Raw genomic sequence first — 23922 nt, 5'->3', positions numbered from 1 at the left:
AGAATTGTTACAACTCAACAAGAACATAATGTAATTTTAAAAATGAGCAAGTCTTTTTCAACACACGTTTGGCTAACATAAATACGAAAATGGCCAAAGAGCATATGAAAAGAAGCTTAACATCATTGGTCTCCAGGGATTGCAAATTTAAACCACAAAGGAGATACCACTTCAAACCCACTAGGGTGGCTATAACCGAAGTGAGAGTAAGGCAAGCATTGGAAAAGATGCAGAGGAAATGGAACCCTCATGCCCTGCTGATGGGGTTTCAAACGCAAAACATTTTGGCCATGTCTCAAAAAGTTAACACATTCCCTTATCATAAGACTCAGCAATTCTACTCCTAGGAATCCACCCAAGAGAAATGAAAGCATATGTCCACACAAATGTTCACAAGTGACATCATTCATAACAGCCAGAGTAGAAATGACCTCAGCGCCCATCAAGTTGTTAACAGGTAAGTAAAATGTGGTTCTCCATACAACGGAGTACTAGTCAGCAGTAAAAAGTTACAAAGTATTGATATACTACAGCGTGGATAAACCTCAAACACGTAATGATAAGTGAAAGAATCCAGACTACATATTGAATGATCCCTATGCATAAAATATCCAGGCAAGGCGAATTTATAGTCAGAAAGCAGACTGGTGGTTTTCTGGGGCTGGAAGTGGCAGGGTCTGACTGCAAATAGGCCTGAGGGAATTTGAGGGAGGGGGGTAAGAAAATGCTCTAAAACTGAGTTGTGTAATAGTTGAGTAACTTACTAAAAATTACTGAAATACATTTCAGTAAAATTACTATACCAGAGGATCCCTTATCACAGAGCAAATAAGGTGAACTGTGCATATTTCTCCAGACTATGCCCCTTAAGACTCTCTTTTTTGGTTAAAGAAGCAGTCCTTAAAAAGTATGGAAAGTCAGTTACTATTCACCAGATGTGGAGTTAATGAAACACTTCCATGGTTCTTTCCTTTGAGAAGACAGGAATCAAATCTTCTCCAGATGTAAACTCTTGGACATCAAGTTCTCTACACTACAATTCTTTATGGGGAGATGTTGCCAATGAAAATACTTTAAAGAAGCACGTGTCAGTTTAGATATTTTCTTACTTGAGCCACTCAGCAAGCAACTCCCATCACGCATCCAGGATGAGAGAACTCTTCTTCAGGAGTATTTACTTTGTAAACTAATGACTGTGATCCAGGGGAAATGAGCTTGGGTTTGCCTCTGTCATGAAACACCACACACACACACACACACACACACACACACACACAAAGCAATACAAAGTGTCATCTTAAAAGACTTCAAGTACCCAGTGTAAAGACTGCCAGACTCTAACCTTCTCTCCAAATAAAAAGGTGAGAAAACAAATGTCACACTGCCATGACGTCAAGAGCAGGACTGTCCTTTTGAAAACTAAAACGGCTGCTCAGAAATTTTGTGAACTCTGCTCTGAAAATCATAATGAACACATGAGTCCTTTTAGAGTGTACTTCTGAGCATGTTTTGCCAAGAGAAGATGATCTGACGGGTCAAGAAACAGAATAAGCTGTTTTCCTTACAAAACTTGATCTTGTGATCCAAGAGTTGTCACAGATCAGCAAATTTGGCAAAAAAAGGATTCAACAAATGTACCTCTCCTAACACCATAAACATGTTTTGTCACGTAATTATGCAGAATCTGAGCCAAAAATGCATATACCAGCGGCACAGAACAATTAGTCCCAAAAATACAAAGGAAATCTGATCAAGGAAAACCAAGACAGTTGGCCAATCTTTAGTCATACAAATCACAAACGTGTCAGCAGCTGTATCAGGGCCAGTGAACCTTGCAATCCACGGTGTATGTTGGGGGCGGGGGGATCATTAATTCCATAATCCAAGCTGAATGTCCTAGAACTGTGCAGTATACAACCTGTGCAGCTGTACATGGTGGCCCTGGGATTAGCCATCTCATAAAAACACAGATTTCACCATCATGGCCTTTCACAGGAAGTATGTGAAAATGGAACAAATGAAAAAAAACTAGGGTAAGGCCCTGAAGGCAGGCCTCTGAAAAACCCTAATTATCTATAAAATAATTTTACATAGGAAATTCTGAGGGGAAAAAAACAAAACAAAACAAACAGTAGACCTGACCTGGATGACTATTTTTAGAGCTTTCACTTTCTGGTCCGAGGCCCAGGCATCCTTCAGCGACTGGTTGAGCTCCTCTATGCGGTTCACATAATCCTGTTGAGTCAAATTCAACAGCTCCTTTTGGGATCCCTGTGGGCAGAAAGTAGGAAGGTGTAGGTATACAAGGAAAAAACATTATTTGGCCACTACCCCATGAACAATCCTGAGTATTAGCTGAGCTTTGGTCTCCAAGTCTTTTTCATACCCCCATCAGGACTGATAGCATCATCTTGCGACTAAAGAGGTTCTTTGAGTTTTCTGCAGACAGGCAAAGTGCAGGCACTCAGCCTGGCCTTGGAGCAAGTCAGACCTAAGTCAACCCCCAGCTCGGCAACTTACTGGCTGTCTGATTCCAAGTGAGCTACTTCCTCCCAAAGCCTTGTCTTTAACAAAGAACAGGACTCACCTCATTCAACAAATAATCAGTGGGATCTACCTTGAGCCAGGCTTGGGACAGCAGATGCCCAAGACACAAGGATGAGCAAAAAGACATTATTTCTGCACTTAACGGAGTTTAATGTACAAAGGATGAGATGGATATTAATATAAACAGAGATAAAAGCTCCAGAAGAAACAATTCTATGAAAACCTCTATTATAGTTCACTGAATCTGAGGTGCCCCTTGTTTTGGAGGGTTTTTTGTTGTTGCTGTTAAGATTTATTTATTTGAAAGAGAACACCAGACAGAGATAGAGTGAGTGCAACAAGCAGAGGGGAAGGGCAAGGAGAGAAGGAGAGAGAGAAGCAGGCCATCCTCACTACCCCCACCGCCAAGCAGGGGGCCCAACACGTGGCTCGATTCCAGGACCCTGGGATCATGACTCGAACCAAAGGCAGACATTCAGCAGACTGAGCCATCCAGGAGCCCCTGAGATGCCCCCTGGAAGAAGCACAATTTTTTGTGTACCACTAAGGAAGGAAAAAAAATGCCAATCACAGGCATGCATCGAGACACACAGCCCAATTTCAAGGATATTCAAACATGGTGGGAAACGTTTATCTCAGAATGGAAGAAATACAGTAACAAATAAATGGACTCCAGACTGGGGGGTCAAGAATGGTTTCCTGGAGGAAGGGATGCCTGAGGCACTCACAGGTGTGTAGGTGTTACCGGACAATAGGGAAAGCGGGGTGCAGGGGCTCTTAATAAGACCGGGGGGAGGGCCTTCAGAACAGAGAGCAGACCACAACAAAAAGCTGTGGCAGCAGGAAAGCAGGACCATCACAGGGATGAAATCAACAATGAATGTAAAGACTTAGCACAGCCTTTGGCACGTGGTACCTACCCGTTAATCCTTGGCTGTTGTTAATGCGCTATTTACAAAGCTCACAGGAGTGAGGGTCATACTAATCCATACGAGATCAGGAACCCAATCTTTTTAAAATTATATATGTGTGTGTGTGTATACACACACACATATATATATACACACACATACATATACATACACATACAGTTATTTTGGAGGGAGCGGTGAGAAAGAGAGAAAGCATGAGTGGAGGAGGAGGGGCAGAAGGAGAGGGAGAAGCAGACTCCCTGCTGAGCAGGGACCCTGACACAGGGCTCGATCACAAGACCAGAGATGATGACCTGAGCCGAAGGCAGATGTCCAACCAACTGAGCCACCCAGGTGCCCACTCCCAGTTTTTTTATATCAATGTTCCCTGGAATCCAAAGTGAAGAACTCTATTAAAGAAATACATGGGGATCCCTGGGTGGCGCAGCGGTTTGGCGCCTGCCTTTGGCCCAGGGCGCGATCCTGGAGACCCGGGATCGAATCCCACATCGGGTTCCCGGTGCATGGAGCCTGCTTCTCCCTCTGCCTGTGTCTCTGCCTCTCTCTCTCTCTCTCTCTGTGACTATCATAAATAAATAAAAATTAAAAAAAAAAAAAAAAAGAAATACATGCAGATGGTTCAGGAAATTTGGACCGATCCCAACTGGCCCCTGGAACTGCAAGATAGGGTTCCTCTTTGTCCCTCTGTAGTAGGAAGGGCCACGTGACTAATTTGGGCGAACGGACTATGAGCACAATGGCATGTGTCCCTTCTGGGCAGAGGTGGTGAGAAGTGACCCTTTTCCCCCTAGAAACCATCTCCTGAGATGGCAGCTCTCAAGACGGTGGTGTGTCTGTCACCTTCAGTGGACGAGTAAGAGAAGGAAGAAATAAACTTTTGTTCTGTGAAGCCATGGAGATAGTGGAGGTTCATTTGTTAGCTCAGTATAACCCAGCCTTGCCCTGACTCCTAAGCAGTGCCCGCCTGGAAGCCACAGGGCAGCCATCTGCTGCTGCGAACAAGGAGAAGCCAGAAAAATCAATCTGCAGTGGCGAAAGAGGGGGCAGGGCGAGGAAGGACAGGTATAGAGGCAGTGACAGGAGGCTACAGAGAACTGAGTGGCAGAGGACAGATGCCTAGGTGTCTGAGTGATTCTCTAGCTCCTGGTTCCAGACCGCTGTGCCCTTGGGTTCAGGGTAATGTCACCGTGTTCTTCAACAGAGCCCCCATTTGCAACTGACGCCAGCTCAAGTGACATTCAGATTGAAGAGCTTTGATTCAAATGCTCAGCAGTTCCCCTCCTGCCCGCCAAGGTTGGCTGAGGATACACAGACCAAGGCTCCCCGGGCACCTTAATTCAAAATGTGTTCCTTCTGAATTGGGAAATAAGGTAGCAGACTAAGAGACTTTGCTGAGCACCCAGCAGCTGTGGTCTCAGAGCTGGAAGGACCTTGAACCAAGGGACAAGATGCAGGACAGAGCGATGGCTCCTGCCACCACACGGCCCTTTGTGGATTTCAAAGCATCACCATTCGGTCCATACAACCATATTGGTTACCCCCATGTTCTATTTAGGGAAGTGGAGATAGGAAAGGGGAATGCCCAAGGGCACCCTGCTAATCAGCTAGGGCCTCCAGAATCAGGGTAAGCCAGTGGTGACAACAATGAACACTCACAGCACATGCTGGGTGCTGAGTATAGGCACTTCATATACGTTAACTTATTTAATTCCTATAACAACCCTAAGAGGCAGGTATTAGACAGCATCCCCCATTTTACAGATAATCAAACTGAGGCACAGAGTTGTTAAGCGCATTGCCCCAAATCCTGGAACTGCCAAACGGTAGAGCCAAGATTCAAACTCAGACTGCCTGGCTCCAGAGTCTGTCTTACTTACATCCTTACTAGGATGCTAGGGCAGCTTCTCTAAGTGACATTCCAGAGGATGCAAACTCACTTGACGCCAGGGGCCAGGCTAGGGTGTTCATGAGTGAATCGGGACAGGAAGGACTATAGAACCTGGATGGCACAGGCCCTGGTTAAATGCAGGAACGTGTACCCATAGTTTTCAGGCGGAATTCAAAATATATAGATACATACGTATACACGTACACATACACACACATTTGGATTTATATGCAAAATTTACCAATTTTTAAGAGCTGGCAAAGGAGTCACATTCTCTAAAAGCAGATTTTCTGAAAGATTCCTTTCTGCAAGCCAGCAGAGCAGCTACACGCAGCCTCTGTACAAGGTATGATCTTTATACTATGCGAGGCGCTTCCCAGGGAGGTGGCTCCAGCTGGCTTTTCCAATTAGACCCTGTCCCCACACAACCCGGGTGTGCTAGGCATCGCAGTGACAAGACGCCTTCAGAAAACCAGCCCAGGGCAGCTCCTGTGTGCTCAGCCAACTGCACCACTGGCAGCTTTCCCTGGATCGGTTGGTGCCTCGGGAGGAATGAGCACAATGCAAGGCTTGGGAATTAATCAAAGAGCAGCCACTGGGACGCAGCTCACTTGGCAGAGGAAACTAAAGCGCCGACCCTCCCCGCGCTCAGCAAATGACTTGCTCACTCACCTCCTCAAAGTCATCCAGCTCCTCCAGCCTGGTGCGAACCTTCTCTGACATTGCGGATGTGGCAGTCCCGGCTTTGCCTAAACGGAATGGATTCATGTCACACAGGTGGCTTTCTCTGTCACCCACAACCCCAGGGGACGGCATCTTTCACTCTACACTTTATTCATCGTGAATAAGGAGGGCACAGAACAATTTCATTACAGACAACTCTGAGATGGTTATATAAGGATGTCGTTTTCACAAAAGTCCCACTGGCAACGTTTTTGCTGAGCCTCGGACTAACCATTCGGGCCAGCCTCGAAGTGGTTCCCCTCCACTGGATATTTACAAACTTTTCACTGAATCATTTGTTTCCTAAAGAAAGCCAGAACAGAGAAGGATGCCAAAAATCCATCACGCAATTGTCTTCCACCAACAAAAGGCCCTCTCAGCCTCAGCGCAGGACTGTACTCTGCTCCTAAAACCACCACCTCACTGTCTGCCCAGCACCAGGGCTTCAAAGCTCTCTCTCCATGCAAACGGGGCTGGCCAGGCCTCCTCCCATCACCTGTCAGCACAGATGTCTGCCGTCCCATCCAGCTGCCAGCTGGCCCTCTGGCACCCCTCAACTCAGAAACCTTCCCCCGTCTGAAAGGGGCTTCTGTTCTGTTCTAGATCTGAGGTCCTCCTCCTGCCACCCAAACTCACTCTCAGGAACGGAAGTTCATTCTTTGAAGGCACCGGCTTTTTAGATCTGGTATAAACTCAAAGATCTGTCTGGGGTCAGGCTGAGAGCATGGTACAGTTATTTAATTACTAATGAATGACTACAAGTTTCCAAATAATGTTTTTCTTTTACCTCATTTCTACTTTTCCTTCAATTTGAAATATAATACATAGAGAAAATGCACACGTGTATATTTTAACAGATAACCAAAACACCTTGGGACCACCACCCAGGCCGATACGGCCTTGCTTCCTATTCACCATTATCTTTAGTCGATAAAATTGACCTTTGTTGTTGCACAGAGCTGGTGCCCTACTGTTTATTTTCCACCGTGTGACTACACCACAGTGCATTTCTTATTCTACTGCTGATGGATGTTGGAGTTATCTCCTGTTTGGGGCTACCGTGAACAATGCTGCTATGAACGTTTCTGTGTCTCCTGGTTCATATACGCACGTTTCTTCAGGGCAGTGCCTTCTCAGACTTTTACAGGAATCACTCAGATGAGTTAGCATGTGGATTCTGATTTTCAGTAAGACTGGCAGAGCCTGGGACACTTGGGTGGCTCAGCGGTTGAGCATCTGCCTTTGGCTCAGGGCGTGATCTCAGAGTCCTGGGATCGAGTCCTACATCGGGCTCCCTGCACAGAGCCTGCTTCTCCCTCTGCCTCTGCCTCTCTCTCAGTGTGTCTCTCATGAATAAATAAAATCTTAAAAAAAAAAAGACTGGCAGAGCCTAAGACTCTGCACGTCTAATGACTCCCAGGTGATGTCAATGCTATTAGCCCTTGGACCACACTTTAAGAAAAACATAGGTTTGGGTAGAGTTGGAAAAATGCTTCCTTTCTGAAAAGGACCAAGATACTTTAGGTTTTGTGAGTCAAAGAGTCTCTGTTTTAACTACTCAATTCTGCCATCATAGCACAAAAGCAGCCAGACAATAGGTTACCAAACTGGTACGGCTGTATTCTAATAAAACTTTATTTACAAACTTAAACAGGGGCCAGACCTGCCTGCAGGACACAGTTTGCTGATTTCTGATCTAGAGTGTATCCTAATAGTAGAATTGCTGGGTCAAAGGGCTGGCCCAACTTCATTTTTAATAGATATCACAGAAGCGCTTTATACAGTGGTTTTTACCCTCCCACTGACAGCATTAGAGCTCCTGTTACTATTACCTCCTCAACAACAAGTAATCTCATCAGTCTTTCTGGTCTTTCCAAACTGGCAGACATGGAACAGTATGATTTACTTTTTCGTGGTTTGTTGTCCACATTACAGCCCTACCAAAGGTGCTCCCACTCTCTTGATTACTAAAGTGTTGCCCGCACGTGCAGAGAAAGGGGAGAGCTGAATCTGCCATACTAGTGATTTGCATCCCAGTGGTACGTGAGCTGTGTCAGCTGCCTCCCAATCACCTGGGAGCTTCAAAAAAGCACTTCCCAGGGGTGCCCTGGTAGCACAGTCAATTAAGCATCCAATTCCTGGTTTCAGCCCAGGCTGTGATCTCAGGATCGTGAGACTGAGCCCCACGTTGAGCTCTGCACTCAGCAAGGAGTCCGCTTAGGACTCTCTCCCTCTGCCCTGCCCTCAACACCGCATGCACGTGTGCTCTTTCTCAAATAAAGAAATAAATCTTTAAAAAATGCAATAGCTGGATCTTACTCCTCAAGATAAATTCAGTAAGTGGAGTGGGGCCCAGGGGTCTATTTGGATAAAAGTTGCTCCGGTGACCCTGTTGCACAGCTAGCTTGAGGCAAAATGGTGCAGAGCTTCTGACCCTGTGTCCTGGCAGAAGAAACTGAGGACTGCAGTGTTCAGGGACCAGTGGCTGCTGAGACTGCTCCTGTCCCCAGCGCATCTGCCTTCTCACAAGGGATAAAGACCAAAGTAAAAGAGCTCTGAAAAGGAGAGTTTTAACTGTTTCCCAGCTGCTGAGGAGGTACTTGGAGTGGAGTCTATTGCTCTATAGCTAAAACCAGTGAGCTGATATTTTACTCTTAGTCACTTTGGTCTCTCCCCCCACCCCCCACTCATCACATAAATATGTATAATCTAGGCAATAACAGCTTTCATGGAATTAAACACCAGACTGGATTTCACAATCATTTTTTTTTCTTTGTAAAATTATACGAATGGTTATGGGAGGATTCCCCTTCAAGATAGAAACAACAGCAAAAACTCACCTTTTTCAGATCCCATAAACAGATTCTGCAGAGGCAAAAATAACTTGTTACTATTTATCAAAACTTACTAGTTTCTGCAATGACAACAAGAAAACCTCATAAGGTACTTAATTACTCAGGTAGCACCATGACAACATGACCCTTTGGTTTCCAACAGAACTACTTACTGATCCAAATGAGAAATAGAAAATATTTAATCAAAGGAGGAAAACACAGCTCACTGGAAACCACTGGAGTTTCAAATTAATACACAATCCAGGATGCCAAGAAATGGCAAAATTTTCAGGCCAAGGGACATCATGGGGTAGTATTCAGGTTCTCTAAATCAGGGTTTCACAACATTGGCACTACTGACATTACAGGCCAGAAAATCCTGTTGTGTGGAGGCAGCCCCCAGGCACTGGAGGATGTTTAGCAGTGTCCCCGGTCTCTACCTGCTAGATGCCAGTAATACCCCCACAGTTGTGACAACCAAGAATGCCTCCAGACAATGCCACGTGTCCCCTGGGAGGCATAAAATTACTCTTGGTTGAAAAAAAAAAAAAAATCACTGCACTAAAATGACTCAATGCATTCAGAAAATTAGAACTAAACCACCAGTCCAGCCACTCTGCCTGCACCCTGCTCCCCTAGTACAAGCCCTGAGAGGAAGTGAGTGGAGAGACATCATAGCAGAGCCTTCCCAGATGCCCAACAGGCTCACTCTTTCCTCCCTATGCACGGCCCCGATTTCTGATGGGCACACTGGTCACTATTTCCCGGCTTCCCTTCCACCTGTGTCTGGCCTGTGACAACCTTTAAGACAAGTGTGATAAGGTGTGTGTGGAAGGGGACTCTGGGAGAGGTCCTCAAATGACCCAGGGTGCATCCCACTTTCCCTCCTCCTCCTAACAATGTGGCCACGAGGGGATGCTGATCACAGCAGGGCAGCAGGGCAGAAAGAGCTGCCCAACCAGCCCTGGACTACCCACCTCTGGGCTGCTTTTCAGTGTCAAGAGAGAAGCATCACTCTTGCATCTGTCACTAGCAAAGGCTTCAGTTATAAGCTCCTGAACCTTGACCTCAATAACCCAGGCATTACTCTTTCCTTGTTTGGGCTCGGCTCGAAGCCTTTCACCACAGGAGCCACTTGCTGGATCCAGGGTCAGCTCTCTCTCTCTCCCCCACATATGCCCCCAGCACAAGCCAATGACGTTGCCTCAAGGCCACCCAAAGAAACAGCAAACTTCCAGTTCTGGAACACCTGAGCTACAGCAAGAAGTAAACCTTCTTTGGCGTGGCGGGATCCTCACGTCCTAACTCAGACCTCCCCAGAGATGAGGCTCCGCTGTTCCAATTCTTCCTCTGAACTGTGCCAGAGCCCTGATTCTTAGCCCATTTTTTGAGAAACCAATCAGTACATTTTTCTCCCAACTAACGCTGGCACAATGAGGGAGACACACAGAGCGCAGGAGTTGGGGCAACATTAACTTCAATGCTGCAATTTATAAGAAATCAGTATTTGGTCTGGATCCTGTTCCTGGCACAGAAGCTTCTACTACCCTTGGAATTCCCTAAGTGTTGAGTGGCAAAGTATTTTCTGTTATGTTAATTGACTTTTGGATCCACCTAAAGTTGGGAACTGGTTTCCCAGGGAAGCAAATGTGATTAAAGGGCTGGAACTTTCCATTTCTCCAGGGAGGAGAGAGGGCCTGGAAGTTGAACTAGTCACCAATGGCCAATGATTTAAACAATCGTGTCTAAGCAATGAGGCCTCTTCAAGTGGATGCTGATTCAAGGCCTTCAGTATCTTTGTAATCTAGTGAGTAAACTGGCTTCCTGAATTCTGGGAGCCACCCAGCAAGTTAACCGAACCCAAGGAGGAGGTGGTGGGAATCTGATGCACAGCCAGATGGCCAGGCTTGTGAAGTGGGAGAAAGCATTGAGGGACCAGGCCCTTAACCTGTGGGAACTGATGAAATCTCCAGGCATCTCTCTGTGTCAGAAAGGAGTTGAGCTGCAGGACACCCAACTGGCATCAGAATTTTCCCCATGCTTGACATGGGGGAAAATCCTACACACACAATAAAGGCAGAATCACAGTAACAAAAAGAAATTACTACTAAGTCTGAAGCAGGCCCTGGGAGAAGAGTGTACTGGTACTCACGATGGAGAGCTTTTCCGTGGTGGTGTACCGGGCAAGGATTTCTCCTCGTTTGCTAGCCCAGGGCTCAAAGTCTGATCCTACGATGGAGTTCTCATCTCTGTCTCGTCTCTTTCTAGAGCTGTCCTAAAAAAAGGCAAGACAAGTTCTCAGCCACAGTATCATTTCAGTCTTTAAAAGCAAAATAAAAGCAAACAAGGTGACTGTAGTTGATAACACAGTATAGTAAAACTGAAATTTGCTAGGAAAGTAAAACTTAAATGGTCTTACCAAATTAAAAAAAAAAAAAAAGGTAATGATGTGAGGTGACAGATGTAATAACTAACTTGATGGTGAAAGTGTTTTCACAGTGTATAGAAATATCAGTCACAAATGGCTGACTCTTGGTTTCGGCTCAGGTCATAATCTTGTGGTGGTCGTGGGATGGAGCCCCACCACAGGCTCCAAGCTCAACGGGAGTCTCTCTCCCTCTGCCCACCTCCACTCATGCTTTAAATCAATCTTTAAAAAAAATAACAACTCATCATGTTGACACCTTAGATGTCTAACAATTTCGTCAATTATATCTCAAAGCTAAAGAAAAAAAGTTTAAGCAGAAGGCAGACAGTCCCTCACTGCAGAATAAAACAGATCTGTCTAAAGGTTTGGTGGATAAAATATTTTTCAGGCCAGTTCACCACAAATGGCTAATAAACCGATCAAAAGACACTCAAACTCATTTAAGAATCAAGGAAAGGCACATGGCAAGTGATCATTTTTTGACCACCAAAATGGCAGAGTTACAATGCACGGTACTATCCCAGTTGGCAAGGACATGGTTAGACAGGCCCTGCTGGTGGTCCTATCACATGGTGAAGCCTTTCTGGAAATGATACAGCAGTAGCCTCAAAACCTGATATACACATTGCTGTAGCCCAGTACTGTGCTTCTAAGAAGTTATCCTGCAGGGGGCGCCTAGCTGGCTGAGTTGGTTGAATGTGTGACTTGTGATCTTGGGGTTGGGAGTTCGAGCACCATGTTGGGTGTAGAGATTACCTAAACATAAAATCTTTAAAAATATAAAATAAAAAAGAAATTATCCACTGAAATCCAGCACGTGTGTACCCAGACATGGATCTGTTAAAGGCCCATGGCCGAGATGAGGGAACACCGGAAACAGTCCATGTGTCTAGCATCAAGGAGGTACTACTCATTCTTTAGGATGCAATGCAGCCATTCAAAATAAAAAGACTGCTCCCAGGGGCACCTGGGTGGCTCAGTGGTTGAGCGTCTGCTTTTGGCTCAGGTCATGATCCCGGGGTCCTAGAATCAAGTCCCACATCAGGCTCCCTGGAGGGAGCCTGCTTCTCCCTCTGCCTATGTCTCTGCCTGTCTCTCATGAGTAAATAAATAAAATCTTAAAAAAAAAAAAAAAAAAAAAAAAAGCCTGCTCCCTAAGTACAAACACAGAAAGTTCTCCCAGATACTTTGTCAAGTTGGGGGGCGGGGGGAAGTATAACTATAGTTCAATTTACATTAAAAAAAAAAAAAGTAAACGGATGTGGACAATGCCAGCACAGAATGATGGTTCAGAGTGTGAGCTGTGAAGTCAGCCTGGCTGGGTCTGAAGTCCAGCGTATACTTGATCTTCCTCCACATGGGCCTCCTCAGAACACCTGCCACACAGCAGCGTGAGCACTAGGAACACACTGAGCAATGCCCACCTTGCAGCAAGGAAATCCTATTACTGCTGTGGTTGTTACTCAGATGGGAATATGTGTGTAGATATTCAAAAACTACCCTATGTCTATATCTATGAAAATACACACAAAAAAAAAGCGATAGAAGTGGACGCCGAAAACACTGATCACTGATGACCTCAAAGGCAGGCCAACAGGATGAGGGCTTCACTGGCAGGGTTTGACTCCCTTACCTGCAAAACCAGTGATTTACTTACATGATTACCTAATTAGAAAAAAGAAGAAGAATTACTATGGGTGAAATGAAAACCAAGAATGAATTTTGAAGTGGCTTAATAAAGAAAGGAAGAAGCTTCCAGGAACCGCACCAGCCTCTAAGTGGGGGACGCGGCCTCCATAAGCAGGACCCTGTGGGCCTGTGGATCATCTGAACTGTTACAGACATAACACCCTTGTGCCAATTAAAAAACAAAAAGATGAAAAGTCACCCTGCCCCCAGACGGACCCCCGTGGGCAGTGTTACCGTGGCTGCGGGCTCAGCAGTGGCTGCGAACATGGAGAGGGGGTCAGTCCCATCCAGCACGCTGCTCAGCGGGTCCACCATGGAGCTGGAGGACGAGGAGGACGTGGAAGACGTACTGCCTTTCCGGCTCACTTTCTTGGTCTTTGACTCTGTGACCTGAGGGGAAAACCACGAGCAGGTAAAGTACAAGTTCCCCAAGACTTTTCCCAGAGAAACACTCACCTGCGTTTTTCCCTCATTCCCTTGGCTGAAGTGACCATTGCCCTGAGCAGGGATGCTTATGTTTTTGTGACAATCTGACATGACTCAGAATCCCAGCTGTGGAGGAAGGGAAGGCAGTGGGGGGCGCTGGCGGGAGGAGGAGATGGGGCCTCGAGGACTCAGGAGGTGGGACATAACCGCATCCCCATAGGACCCTCTTACTCAGAGCCTTCCCCAGGGAAGCAGCATCCACATCACCTGGAAGCTGTTCAAAAACGCGGACTCCTAAGCTCCACTGCATCAGAACCTGCATCTTCACAAGATGGTCCTGTCGTTCATGAGGTGCAAGGTCCTGGGAGGGTCATGAACCAGAGGACGTGAGATCCCAGGGCTGTCATGCCTGGGACGGTCACCATGGGGCTGCCGAGCTGCATCATCCAGTACTGCAGAGTACTGGATGCCCTGCCTTCCTTTTTTGAAGAGCTTCCTAATGCCACATGCTGGTCAGTATTGGGGGCGCAGCGGAGTGTTGGGGCGTGAAGCCATGTCCTTGTCCCACTGGCCTCTAACTCTCCCCGACTTCAGAAGACCAGACCAGGGCCGACCCTCTGAACCAAGAGGATCCAACCAGAGTTTCTCTGCTGAAAATTTAGGACCAAATCCAGAAAGGCTAGTTGGGCTCCACTCTCCTTTTGAAATGAGGAAACTATGAAAGCCCAGGGGCCAGGGCTGATGGACAGTAATGGCCAGTCTGAGAAGGTATCCATCGGAAGATGGGGAAAACCCGTCTTGAGAGAAAGAAAGAGAGCGAGAGAGAGAACTGGATGTTCTACTCCAAATGATGGAGAAGATGGGATTCGAGACCTGAGTGGCCTTCGTCCCTGATTCTGGGAAAGGAGGCTCTAGACCTTGGAGTGGCCGTCATTCACGAGCCCCTCAGTCACACCTGGGTTTATGCTGAGGGGCTGCAGCATGGTGGCTGCTCATGAGAAAGACGAAGCCTATGGGCACAACCAGGTGATCTCCGCCTGACCTCAGGGGAGGGAGGCTGGAGACCGGGTGCAACCACGTGGCCAGGGAATCACGCCATCACACCTACGTACTAAATCCCCAAGATGAAGTGTGGACGGTGGAGCTTCCTGGTTGGTGGACACATGATGTGTCCCCAGGTATAGGACACAGAGCTTGCTGTGGTCCCAGACCTTCCTGGACCTCACCATAAGTCTCCCTCAGCTGGCTGCCCCTCATTGGTATCCTTTATATAAAAACCTAAGTACAGTGCTTTGCTGAGTTCTCTGAGTTGTTCTAGCAAGTTATCAAGCCTGAGGGAGATCTTGGGAAACCCCTGGATTTGCAGCCAGTTGGTCAGGCATGCAGTTGGCCTGGGGGTCCCCCAAATTTGCAGTGGGTGTTTAAAGCAAGGGGCATCTTCCTGAAGACCTTGCCCTAAACCCAGAGGGTCTGACACCCACCTCAGATGATTTGGTCAAGTGCCTCCTACTAGTGCACACCTGTCATTCTGTCTGCCTGGCATCTGTGCCTCCACCTCCCAGGCTCCCAGTCGTGTTTTCTTTGGGAAGGCAACCCTCCCCGACTCTCAGCTCCCACAGGCCTAGTGGGGTGGGGTAGTGCCCACCCAATCAGCCAGCACATTCTACTCCCTGGTCACCAGAGTGAGCCAGGAAGGGACACAGAACCCAACTGGGCAACAGAAACTGCCAGAGGAGAGTCTCCCTGCTGCTGCCATCACTCAGCCACTGGATGCAAGCCTGGAGCTGCTGCCCAGGTCTATCTCCAGGCGAGTGAGTTCCTGAGAACAGACCGACCCACTGGTGGGTCAGCCGTGGTGGCACAAGCCCACGGGGCCTGGCAGGGCCTTGGAAGGCAGAAGCTCCATCTAGGCTCCCCTGCCTTATGGAACGGCCTCTGTGTATTCTCAGGCTCTCTGCCATTACAGAACGTCACATCCCTGCTACCCGTGGTCTATGCCTATTGCCCTCATCCCACACATGATGACAAGCACGTAGCTTCTACTATTTACTGATCAAATGACACTAACCCAGAAGCGAAGGACCATCTACGTCACTTGCCCACTTTCTGGTTTGTTTTTTTAACTAACTCACAAGCCGACAAAGACGGTACCCAAGGACAGCATCCTCAACTAGTCATCGGAGAGATTCTTATATTCCACATGGGCAAGTTTAGAAGGTATTTGGTTTACAGCTCCCCATTAGAAATAAAGGCAGCCCATGGCTCGTGACAACCTCGCAAGTGGGAGAAAGGGCAGAATGAACACGATGGTGGGAGATAAACAGGCAAAAGCGCTACTGCCAGCAAACGGCAAAGCCCCAGGAACCCAACCTGTGATTTCGTGGAGTAAGAATGGCAGATTGAGAGGCCCGTGACAAACTCACAGTTATAGGCTTCAGCGGGTGATAGTCTCCAAACTCCAAGGGCACAGCCTCCAGGCGGCATGACGCAAACTCAGCCTTGTAGTTCCTGCTTCTGGAATGCCTGGCAAACAGCAAAACCCAGAAAACGATCAGCTGAGGGACACATCTAACACACCAGAACTGTTCGCTCAGACTCCCTCAAGGATATGGCCGTCTGTAGCAGAAGGTACCTCTACCCAGTCTGAGAAATGCTCAACAGAATTTTAACACTCAGTTCAAAGGCATCCGGGACCCGCAAGGCCAGATGCCAGAACCAGGGGCGTTCAGTGAGGTGAGGCCAACTTTCCTCCCTGGCTCCTCCCCCTAGACAAGCAGAGCCCGAAGGAAGAGCTTCTTAGGAGAACAGGGTGCAGAGAAGTGAGAAATCTGGCCCTGGGGCTCCCTGCAAAGTGTTCACAAGAGCTGTAGAAAGCCAGAGAAAGAAGCTGGGCAGGAAGTAGACAAAGAGCACAGGGTTTTCATCAGTCTTGTGACAGGATCAGAGGATGGAAGTAAAACAGAATCCATGCTGATGCACAAGGGGAACAGACGGGAAGCCCGGCAAAGAGGGTGAGAGGCAGTAAGGGGCAGGGCGGGAAGGCCTAACACATGTACAACTAGAACCCCAGAGGGAGGAGAAAAAAGATGGGCAGAAACAGTATCTGAAGGATGACAGTGGAAACCAAGGACAACCAGCTACAGATTCAGGAAACACCTATGCCCCACGCAGGCCCTGTACAAAAGCAAATTGGAAACCATACTTAGGGCTTTGAGTAATATGGCTAAAAGAGAGGATTTCTTAGAAAGAAAAAAGAAAAAGACACAGTATTTTCAAAGAACGATTATTGTCTCAGCACAGAGATGAGAGCCGGCAGACAAAGGGATGATGTGCTCAAGTAGCAAAGAAATTAAATGCCAACCAAAAATTCCACACCTACTAAAACTACGCTGCAGTCCTAAGGGGTAGTTTCTCTGTCAAAGAAAACAAGAGGATTTGTGGGTGGTGGTGGGCGCCTGGGTGGCTCAGTTGGTGATCAGTTCATGATCTCAGAGTCCTGGGATTGAACCCCATTCATTGGTCTCCCAGCTCAGTGGGGAGTCTGCTTCTCCCTCTCCCTGCCACTCAACAGCCGCCCTCCCCCCCCGCCCCGCCCCTGCCAGCTCATGTTCTCTTTCAAATAAATAAATAAAGTCTTAAAAAAAAAAAAAAAAGAGGGCGCCTAGGTGGCTCAGTGGTTGAGCATCTGCCTTTGGTTCAGGTCATGATCCTGGGGTCCTGGGATCGAGTCCCGCATTGGGCTCCCTGCAGGGAGCCTGCCTCTCCCTCTGCCTAGGTCTCTGCATCTCTGTGTCTCTTGTGAATAAATAACTAAAATCTTTAAAAAGAAAAACAGAACAGCATGTATAGCAGAATTATATTTTTTTAAAAAAGCTACATGTAGAAACAAAATGATCCCAACTGAAAAACATAGATATATGTAATATGCACATATATACGTACGTACCCATATGTACTGAATAAATAATATATAATAAAATGTAAAGGTGTGGATAAAACCATATTATTGACTGTAAAGAATAATTTATGGTATTTAAAATACATGTAGAATTGAAACCGTATGACAGCTAGCACAGAAGAGGCGCTGTGGTCTGAATGTCTGTGCTCCCACCCCCCCCACCAAATCCACACATTGAAATCCTTGCTCCCAAAAATGATGGTGTTAGATAGAGGTGGGCCTTCAGGAAGTGAAGGGGTCATAAGGGAGGAGCCTCATGAGTGGGACCAGTGCTGGGAATAGGGACCCCCGAGAGCCCCCCCACCCCATGAAGATACCCTGTGCTGATGTCAGGATCCCAGACTTCCAGCCTCCAGGAGAAACAAATCCTCTTGTTTAGAAGTTGCCCCATCTGTGATTTTTTTTTTTTTTTTTACAGTAGCCCCAATGGACTAAGGCAGGTAACTGGGACTGAGAAGTGGGGGTGCTGCTGTAACAAATACCTTGAAACGAGGAAGGGTTTTTTGAGACAGATGAGAAAAGCCATTGCCTTGGGGGGGGACAGTCACGGGTGACTGCCGTGAGGGCAGGAGAGCTGCAGAGGAAGCCCCAACCCTCCTCCAGGAGGCACCAGCGGCTGCATCAGAAGCTGGCGAGGCCTCAGATGGCTCGGGACTGAGGACCATGGGCCAGGACATGGCCAGGTGATCCCGGTCACACTCAGGCAGGCAGCTCGGCAGGAGCGTGCTCACCTGCGGGTGCCCTGCGGGAGGCCGAACCCATGAGCAATGAAGCGGGGCAGGGGGTGAGGACACTCCCTACGCCGAGCGTTGTGGGAGCTCTTGAATAAGCACCCGTAAAAAAAAGGAGAGAGAAGTGATTAAAAGCCAGAATGGCTCATCCAAAGGGAAACATTTTTAAAAACTTGGAAAGCACGCAGTCTCAAGGGGCACAGGGTCACCTTGCTCCTCAGCCTCCCAGTCCCCTGAACACGCCCCCACCCAGCCCCACGACTTATTAGTACATGCCGGAACCCCAAATCCAACTGCACTGTGCAACCTGTAGGCCTGACTCAAGCTCCAATAACCCAGAAACCCAACTCAGGACAAGAGAACAGAGACCCCAGGACATTTCATTCCCATCCCTTTCTAAATACCTGTGGCTTTGAGAGCAGGAGGGGAGGAAGGCCACTCAACAATACAGGTGGATCTCTAATTTTTATTTTTTATATTTTGAAAGAAAAAAACCCTATTCATGATATATTGCCTAGTCTCTGCGGTCACACTCACCATACACTGAGTTCTCATCTCTCAAAAATACAAAATGCGGGATCCCTGGGTGGCGCAGTGGTTTAGCGCCTGCCTTTGGCCCAGGGCGCGATCCTGGAGATCCGGGATCGAGTCCCACATCGGGCTCCCGGTGCATGGAGCCTGCTTCTCCCTCTGCCTGTCTCTCTCTCTCTCTCTCTCTATCATAAATAATAATAAAAAAAAAATTTTTTAAAAATTAAAAAAAAATACAAAATGCTCTTTCAGGCTCCCTTTGATAGGCTGCCAGACAATCCTTGACTTAAAAAATAAACCAAGAAAAAAATAAAATAAACCAAGACCTGAAGAATAAATAAATTGGAACAGCAGCCATGACAGCCATAACAGAGGTTAAAAATCAAACGATGCTTGTCCTCCTTTCAGGTCATTCTTAACTTTATCAATAGAATTTTGAAAGGTTATTAGAATGAGTGGAAATGGAATCCGACCCGAAATTCAGTTGCAAAGGCTCCTCATCCCTGTCATGATTGTTAACAAATCAACCAACAGCTGACAAATGCATGGTATCAAAAAGAACAAGGTGCAGTGAGGGTGACACAACATGAGAGACACCTAACTCTGGGAAACGAACAAGGGGTAGTGGAAAGGAGGTGGGCGGGGGTTGGGGTGACTGGGTGACGGGCAATGAGGGGAGCACTTGGCAGGATGAGCACTGGGTGTTATATGTTGGCAAATTGAACTCCAATTAAAAAAAAAAAAAGAACAGGGTGACTGGATTCGCAAAATAAAAATAATAGTTCTCATTTATTATGTGCTTGCTGTATACAGGGATCCGGGTCAAGCCCTTTCTCCAGCACTTCCTCATTTAACCAACCCCCAGACACAGGTGCTATCATTACGCCCATTTTTCAGGTAGAGAAGCTGAGGCTTACAGTTGAGGTGACAACAGCAGGTACTTAGGGACTCAAGCAAACTGAGCTGGCCTGACTCTCAGATGCAGGAGCTCTGCAGCCATCTGTGGGTCATCTTGAGAGCCTTAAGCCATTGTCTACTTTTGTCTATTTTCTCTTTAAAGGACCAAGCTTTGAAATAATTTTTGTTTTTAAGCTGAGGGGAGGTGAAGAAAAATACTTCTGAAAAACACCTTAAAAAAAAAAAAAACATTTACCCATTTTGAAATTCCATGTCAAACAGCTATATGCTGATCCTTGAGTCATTTCTTCCATTACTTTTCCTCAAATTGATTCTTGGGTCCTAACCAGTTTCCCAGTTTGAGATGCTACAGCAATGGTCTTCAAGGCCTGGGTCTTTGATAAGGCCAACAGTGCCCCCCAGTGGGCATTTATTCAAAATCCCTAGATTTTGCTTTTTTGCCCCAGAACAGAGCCAGCCCATGCAGCTGGTCAAAATCCCTCATGAATACCAGCTCCCAGCAACGCTGAAGGCTGGCGTGGATCCTTGGCAGCCACCCATCATTTCCCACCTGCGCTCCTGGCTGGGCCCAGCTGCTGGCTACTAAAGTGAGGCCCACAGATCACTTAGCAAGGGCATCACCTGGGGAGTGTGGCAACCCCACAGATAGGGATCTCCAGGTTAGCACAGCCCCCAGAGTGATTTATACCCACATTAAAGGTTGACCACTCCCTATTTTCCAATTACTTACATCTGGTATCATGGATGCATAGAAATTCCATTAGCAAGTAAATCTCCTTATGCTGGAAATCCCGAAATCCACCAAATGCCTTTTGCTGGTTATTTTCATTTGTAAGTGATTTTTAAGTGACTAATGACATCATCTGGCCAGTTTCTTCTCCCACAATCATGATATACCCTCCCTCCCCCCACCCCAACTCCTCAAAAAGTCTTCAAGTGATATAGAAATTCTTGACTTGAGGGATTCCTGGGTGGCTCTGCAGTTTAGTGCCTGCCTTCGGCCCAGGGCGTGATTCTGGGGCCCCGGGATCGAGTCCCACGTTGGGCTCCCTGGATGGAGACTGCCCCTCTCTCTCATGAATAAATAAAATCTTAAAAAAAAAAAAATTCTTGACTCAAAAGCAGGCGTTTTTATGGGCATTCTTACCACAGGATTAAATACGAAAGGTGACCCACAGCGTACTGTACACCACAGATGTTAGCCCAGGATATAACATAATCAGGGATAATGAAGTGTGGGTGCAAAGAGCCATTCTGGGGAGGCTTGTGACAACGCAGTGGGGTTTGGGGAGCCCTGCACCTGAGTCTACAGCCCAGGGCCTGGATGGAGGTCCAGCTGCTGCTGATGGTTAGGAGCACAGTATTTGAGCTCCAAACCTCTGCAAAGATGCAGACTGTGCTTTAGGTAAACTTAACTGCTTCCCTCTCTGCCTCCACTTTCTGAAAAATAGGATTGTTGTAAGGATTAATAGAGATGTTAGGCACTAAGCACTTTACATAGTGCCTGGAGCACCCACAAAAGGCTCCGTGAATGTCAAGTTTAACCATACATATTTGTGCTCTGGAGGCCCTTTCTGCTTCCCCATTCATCCCATGGAATATTACTGAGCACCTACTCTCTGCCAAGCTCCATGTCAGGTACAACAAGGACTGAAACTCGATCCCTTTTTTAAAATTTTTTATTTATTTAGAGATAGAAACAGAGTGCATGCATGCCAGCAAGAGGAGGGGCAGAGGGGGAGAGAGAATCCCAAGCAGACTCCCCGCTGAGTGCGGAGCCTGATGCAAGGCTGGAGGTCACGACCCTGAGATCATGACCCAAGCGGAAATCATGAATGGGACGCTTCACCGACTGAGCCACCCAGGCGCCCCTCGGTCCCTTTAAAGAGCAGCAAGTCTCGGGAAGCGTTAGGATGAATGATGCCACAGAAATGTGGGGAGCGCAGCCAAACGAGCAGCTCTGCAGACCCCAGATGTTAAAAAGACCACAGGTAAAAACCTACTGGGATGCACAGATTACAATAGCATCTTCCTGCATTTTCTCACTCGAAAACGCCACACAAGTTCATTGAAGCCAGATGTCTCTCATTTGGGATGTTAACGTCTTAATCGTACCCTAAAAGGTGCTTCGCACGACCGGATCCAAGGAAACTCAGGGGCGTCCAATCCCGATTTGGCGCCTCAAGGCCTCGGGAGGAAGTCGCTGCAGTGCGAGCCAGCTGCAGGGAAGGAGGAAGGCAGCTGCCTGCGGATCCAGCATAAAACCCCGTTGCATCTGACCATGTCTACGCGCTCTCGTTTGCTCACTCACTCACTCGCTCAAGGCAAACCACTTCTCACCATTTGGAAAGAAAGATCGGACGACGATCGTCCCAGATGCGGGGGAGAGTCCCGCGGGGCCCTCACACTCGCAGGCTTCCCGCAGACGCAGCGCAGCCACCGCAGCCACCCGCCGGGACACACGCCCGGCCCGCCTGCAGCGAGCTCCTATGCACCCTCCAAAACCCAACGGAAGCCTCCGCCCCGCTAAAGCCCGCCCCGGGCCCCAGGGGGAAGCTGCGCCTCGGGGGCCCTTCCACCAAGCGGTCACCCCCGAGCCCAAGGGGCATGTGGGCGCGCCCCGCGGAAGCCGCTCTCCGGGGAGGGGAGCCCAGCGTCCTCCGGGAGCTGGGCCAGAGGCCAGGCGGGTGTCCCGGTCACCCAGACCCGGGAGGGGGAGACGGGGGGGAGGGGGAGACGGGGGGGGGGTGCGGCCCCGGGCGCCGACCCGCCTCAGGCGCCTCCTCCGGACCCGGGCAGCGGCCGGGGATCCTGTGGCCAAAACCACCGCAGGGACAGAACGGGAGACTCCGCCAGCACCGCACGCAGACGGCAGGCGCCGGCCGCTCACACTCGCTCACACTCGCGGACACAGACCCAGACACAGCAGACGGTCCTCCTCCACAGCCCACCCGCCGCTTCTTCCTTACCAGGGAAAGACGGCCATCTTCCCGGTCACGTGAGCGCTTGTACTGGGGAAGCCCGCCCTTTACCTCGCAGGCCCCGCCCCGCTCTGGCCGCCATGATTGTAAGGGGCAGATGCTTTCCCCCGCTGAGCGCCGGGGGCGCCATGATTGTGAGGGGCAGGTCCCCTCCCGCTGAGCCCTGAGGGCGCCATGATTGTGAGGGGCAGGTGCCGTCCCGCTGAGCCCTGAGGGTGCCATGAATGAGTGGCAGGTCCCCTCCCGCTGAGCCCTGAGGGCGCCATGATTGTAAGGTGCATATGCTTCCCCCGCTGAGCCCTGGAGGCGCCATGATTGTGAGGGGCAGGTGCCCTCCCGCTGAGCCCTGACGGCGCCATGATTGTAAGGGGCAGGTCCCCTCCCGCTGAGCCCTGGGGGCGCCAAGATTGTGAGGGGCAGATGCCCTCCCGCTGAGCCCTGAGGGGCGCCATGATTGTGAAGGACACGCTTTCCCAGCTGAGCCCTGGGGGTGCCATGATTGTGAGGGGCAGGTGCCTTCCCGCCGAGCCTTGGAAGCGCCATGATTGTGAGGGACGGAGAGACTTCCGCTGAGCTTTCCCTTAGCGCCGTAATTACGAGAGGCACACGCACTTCCGCTAAGCCGTTGGTCGGCGCCCTGCTTGGGAGATGTAGATCCCTTCCCTCAAAACCTAGACGTTGTACGGCCTACTAGCATTATGGTTACGGAGGCCGGCGTCTGTGCTGCACAGTCCAGGCTGTTATCTTCCAGGGACATGACTGAAGGGCAGGTGCTCACCGCAGGGATGCCTCCCCTCACAACCCAGATTGCACCGACCACCGGCACCAGTTATTGGGACGGGCACGAGCACTTAAGATGTCTGTGATTGTAAGGGGCAGGCCCATCTCCGCTGGTCAGCGATGCCGTGATTCTAAGAGTCAAATACACTTCCGAAGCGCGTCCCAGACGCCATGATCGTGAGGGACACGCATACTTCCCCCGAAAGGTCCGCCATGCCATGACTGTGAGGAGCTAGGTGCCCTTGCAGGACGCCGGTCTAGACGCCATGATTGTGAGGGGCAAGTATACTTCCGGGGCATTGTCCCCCAGACGGCATGATTGTGGAGGGCAGTTGTCCGCGGACTTGCGCCACCATGAGCGTGAGGACGGATGCCCGCCTTCAAAGCCCAGGTTACACCGTCCGCCAGCACTGCAGTTAGGGAAGCGGACGGTAGTGTGGAAAAGCCGAGGCCGTGCCGGGTTCAGGCGTTACGACTGCAGGGCACAGAGGCACTTCCGTTGCGTTGCGATACCGTGGTTGTGAGGGGCCTGCGCACGTCGGGATTGCCGTCCCTG

At 48.8% G+C, this 23922-nt stretch overlaps 1 protein-coding gene across 6 annotated transcripts in view; it reads right to left on the bottom strand.

Moving 5' to 3' along the window:
* VPS35L (VPS35 endosomal protein sorting factor like) overlaps positions 1-23144 on the bottom strand; it is a 115707-nt gene extending 92563 nt beyond the window's left edge. For 3 of the 6 annotated variants that reach the window (XM_077906790.1, XM_077906791.1, XM_077906792.1), the window contains exons 1-8: positions 22575-23144; positions 21721-21824; positions 15891-15990; positions 13276-13431; positions 11077-11199; positions 8931-8955; positions 6040-6116; positions 2143-2271 (exon numbers count right to left, since the gene is read on the bottom strand). In XM_077906790.1, coding sequence (XP_077762916.1) covers positions 2143-2271; positions 6040-6116; positions 8931-8955; positions 11077-11199; positions 13276-13431; positions 15891-15990; positions 21721-21824; positions 22575-23129 — 1269 coding nt within the window. In that variant the 5' untranslated portion in view covers positions 23130-23144. The remainder of the gene's footprint in view (positions 1-2142; positions 2272-6039; positions 6117-8930; positions 8956-11076; positions 11200-13275; positions 13432-15890; positions 15991-21720; positions 21825-22574) is intronic. The other 3 variants (XM_077906793.1, XM_077906794.1, XM_077906795.1) reach the window with 1 other exon arrangement.
* Positions 23145-23922: the final 778 nt, after the last annotated feature.

This window comes from Canis aureus, chromosome 8 (assembly GCF_053574225.1).
Source record: "Canis aureus isolate CA01 chromosome 8, VMU_Caureus_v.1.0, whole genome shotgun sequence".
Lineage (NCBI taxonomy): Eukaryota > Metazoa > Chordata > Mammalia > Carnivora > Canidae > Canis > Canis aureus.
This window is presented reverse-complemented; position numbering and strand designations above follow the sequence as displayed.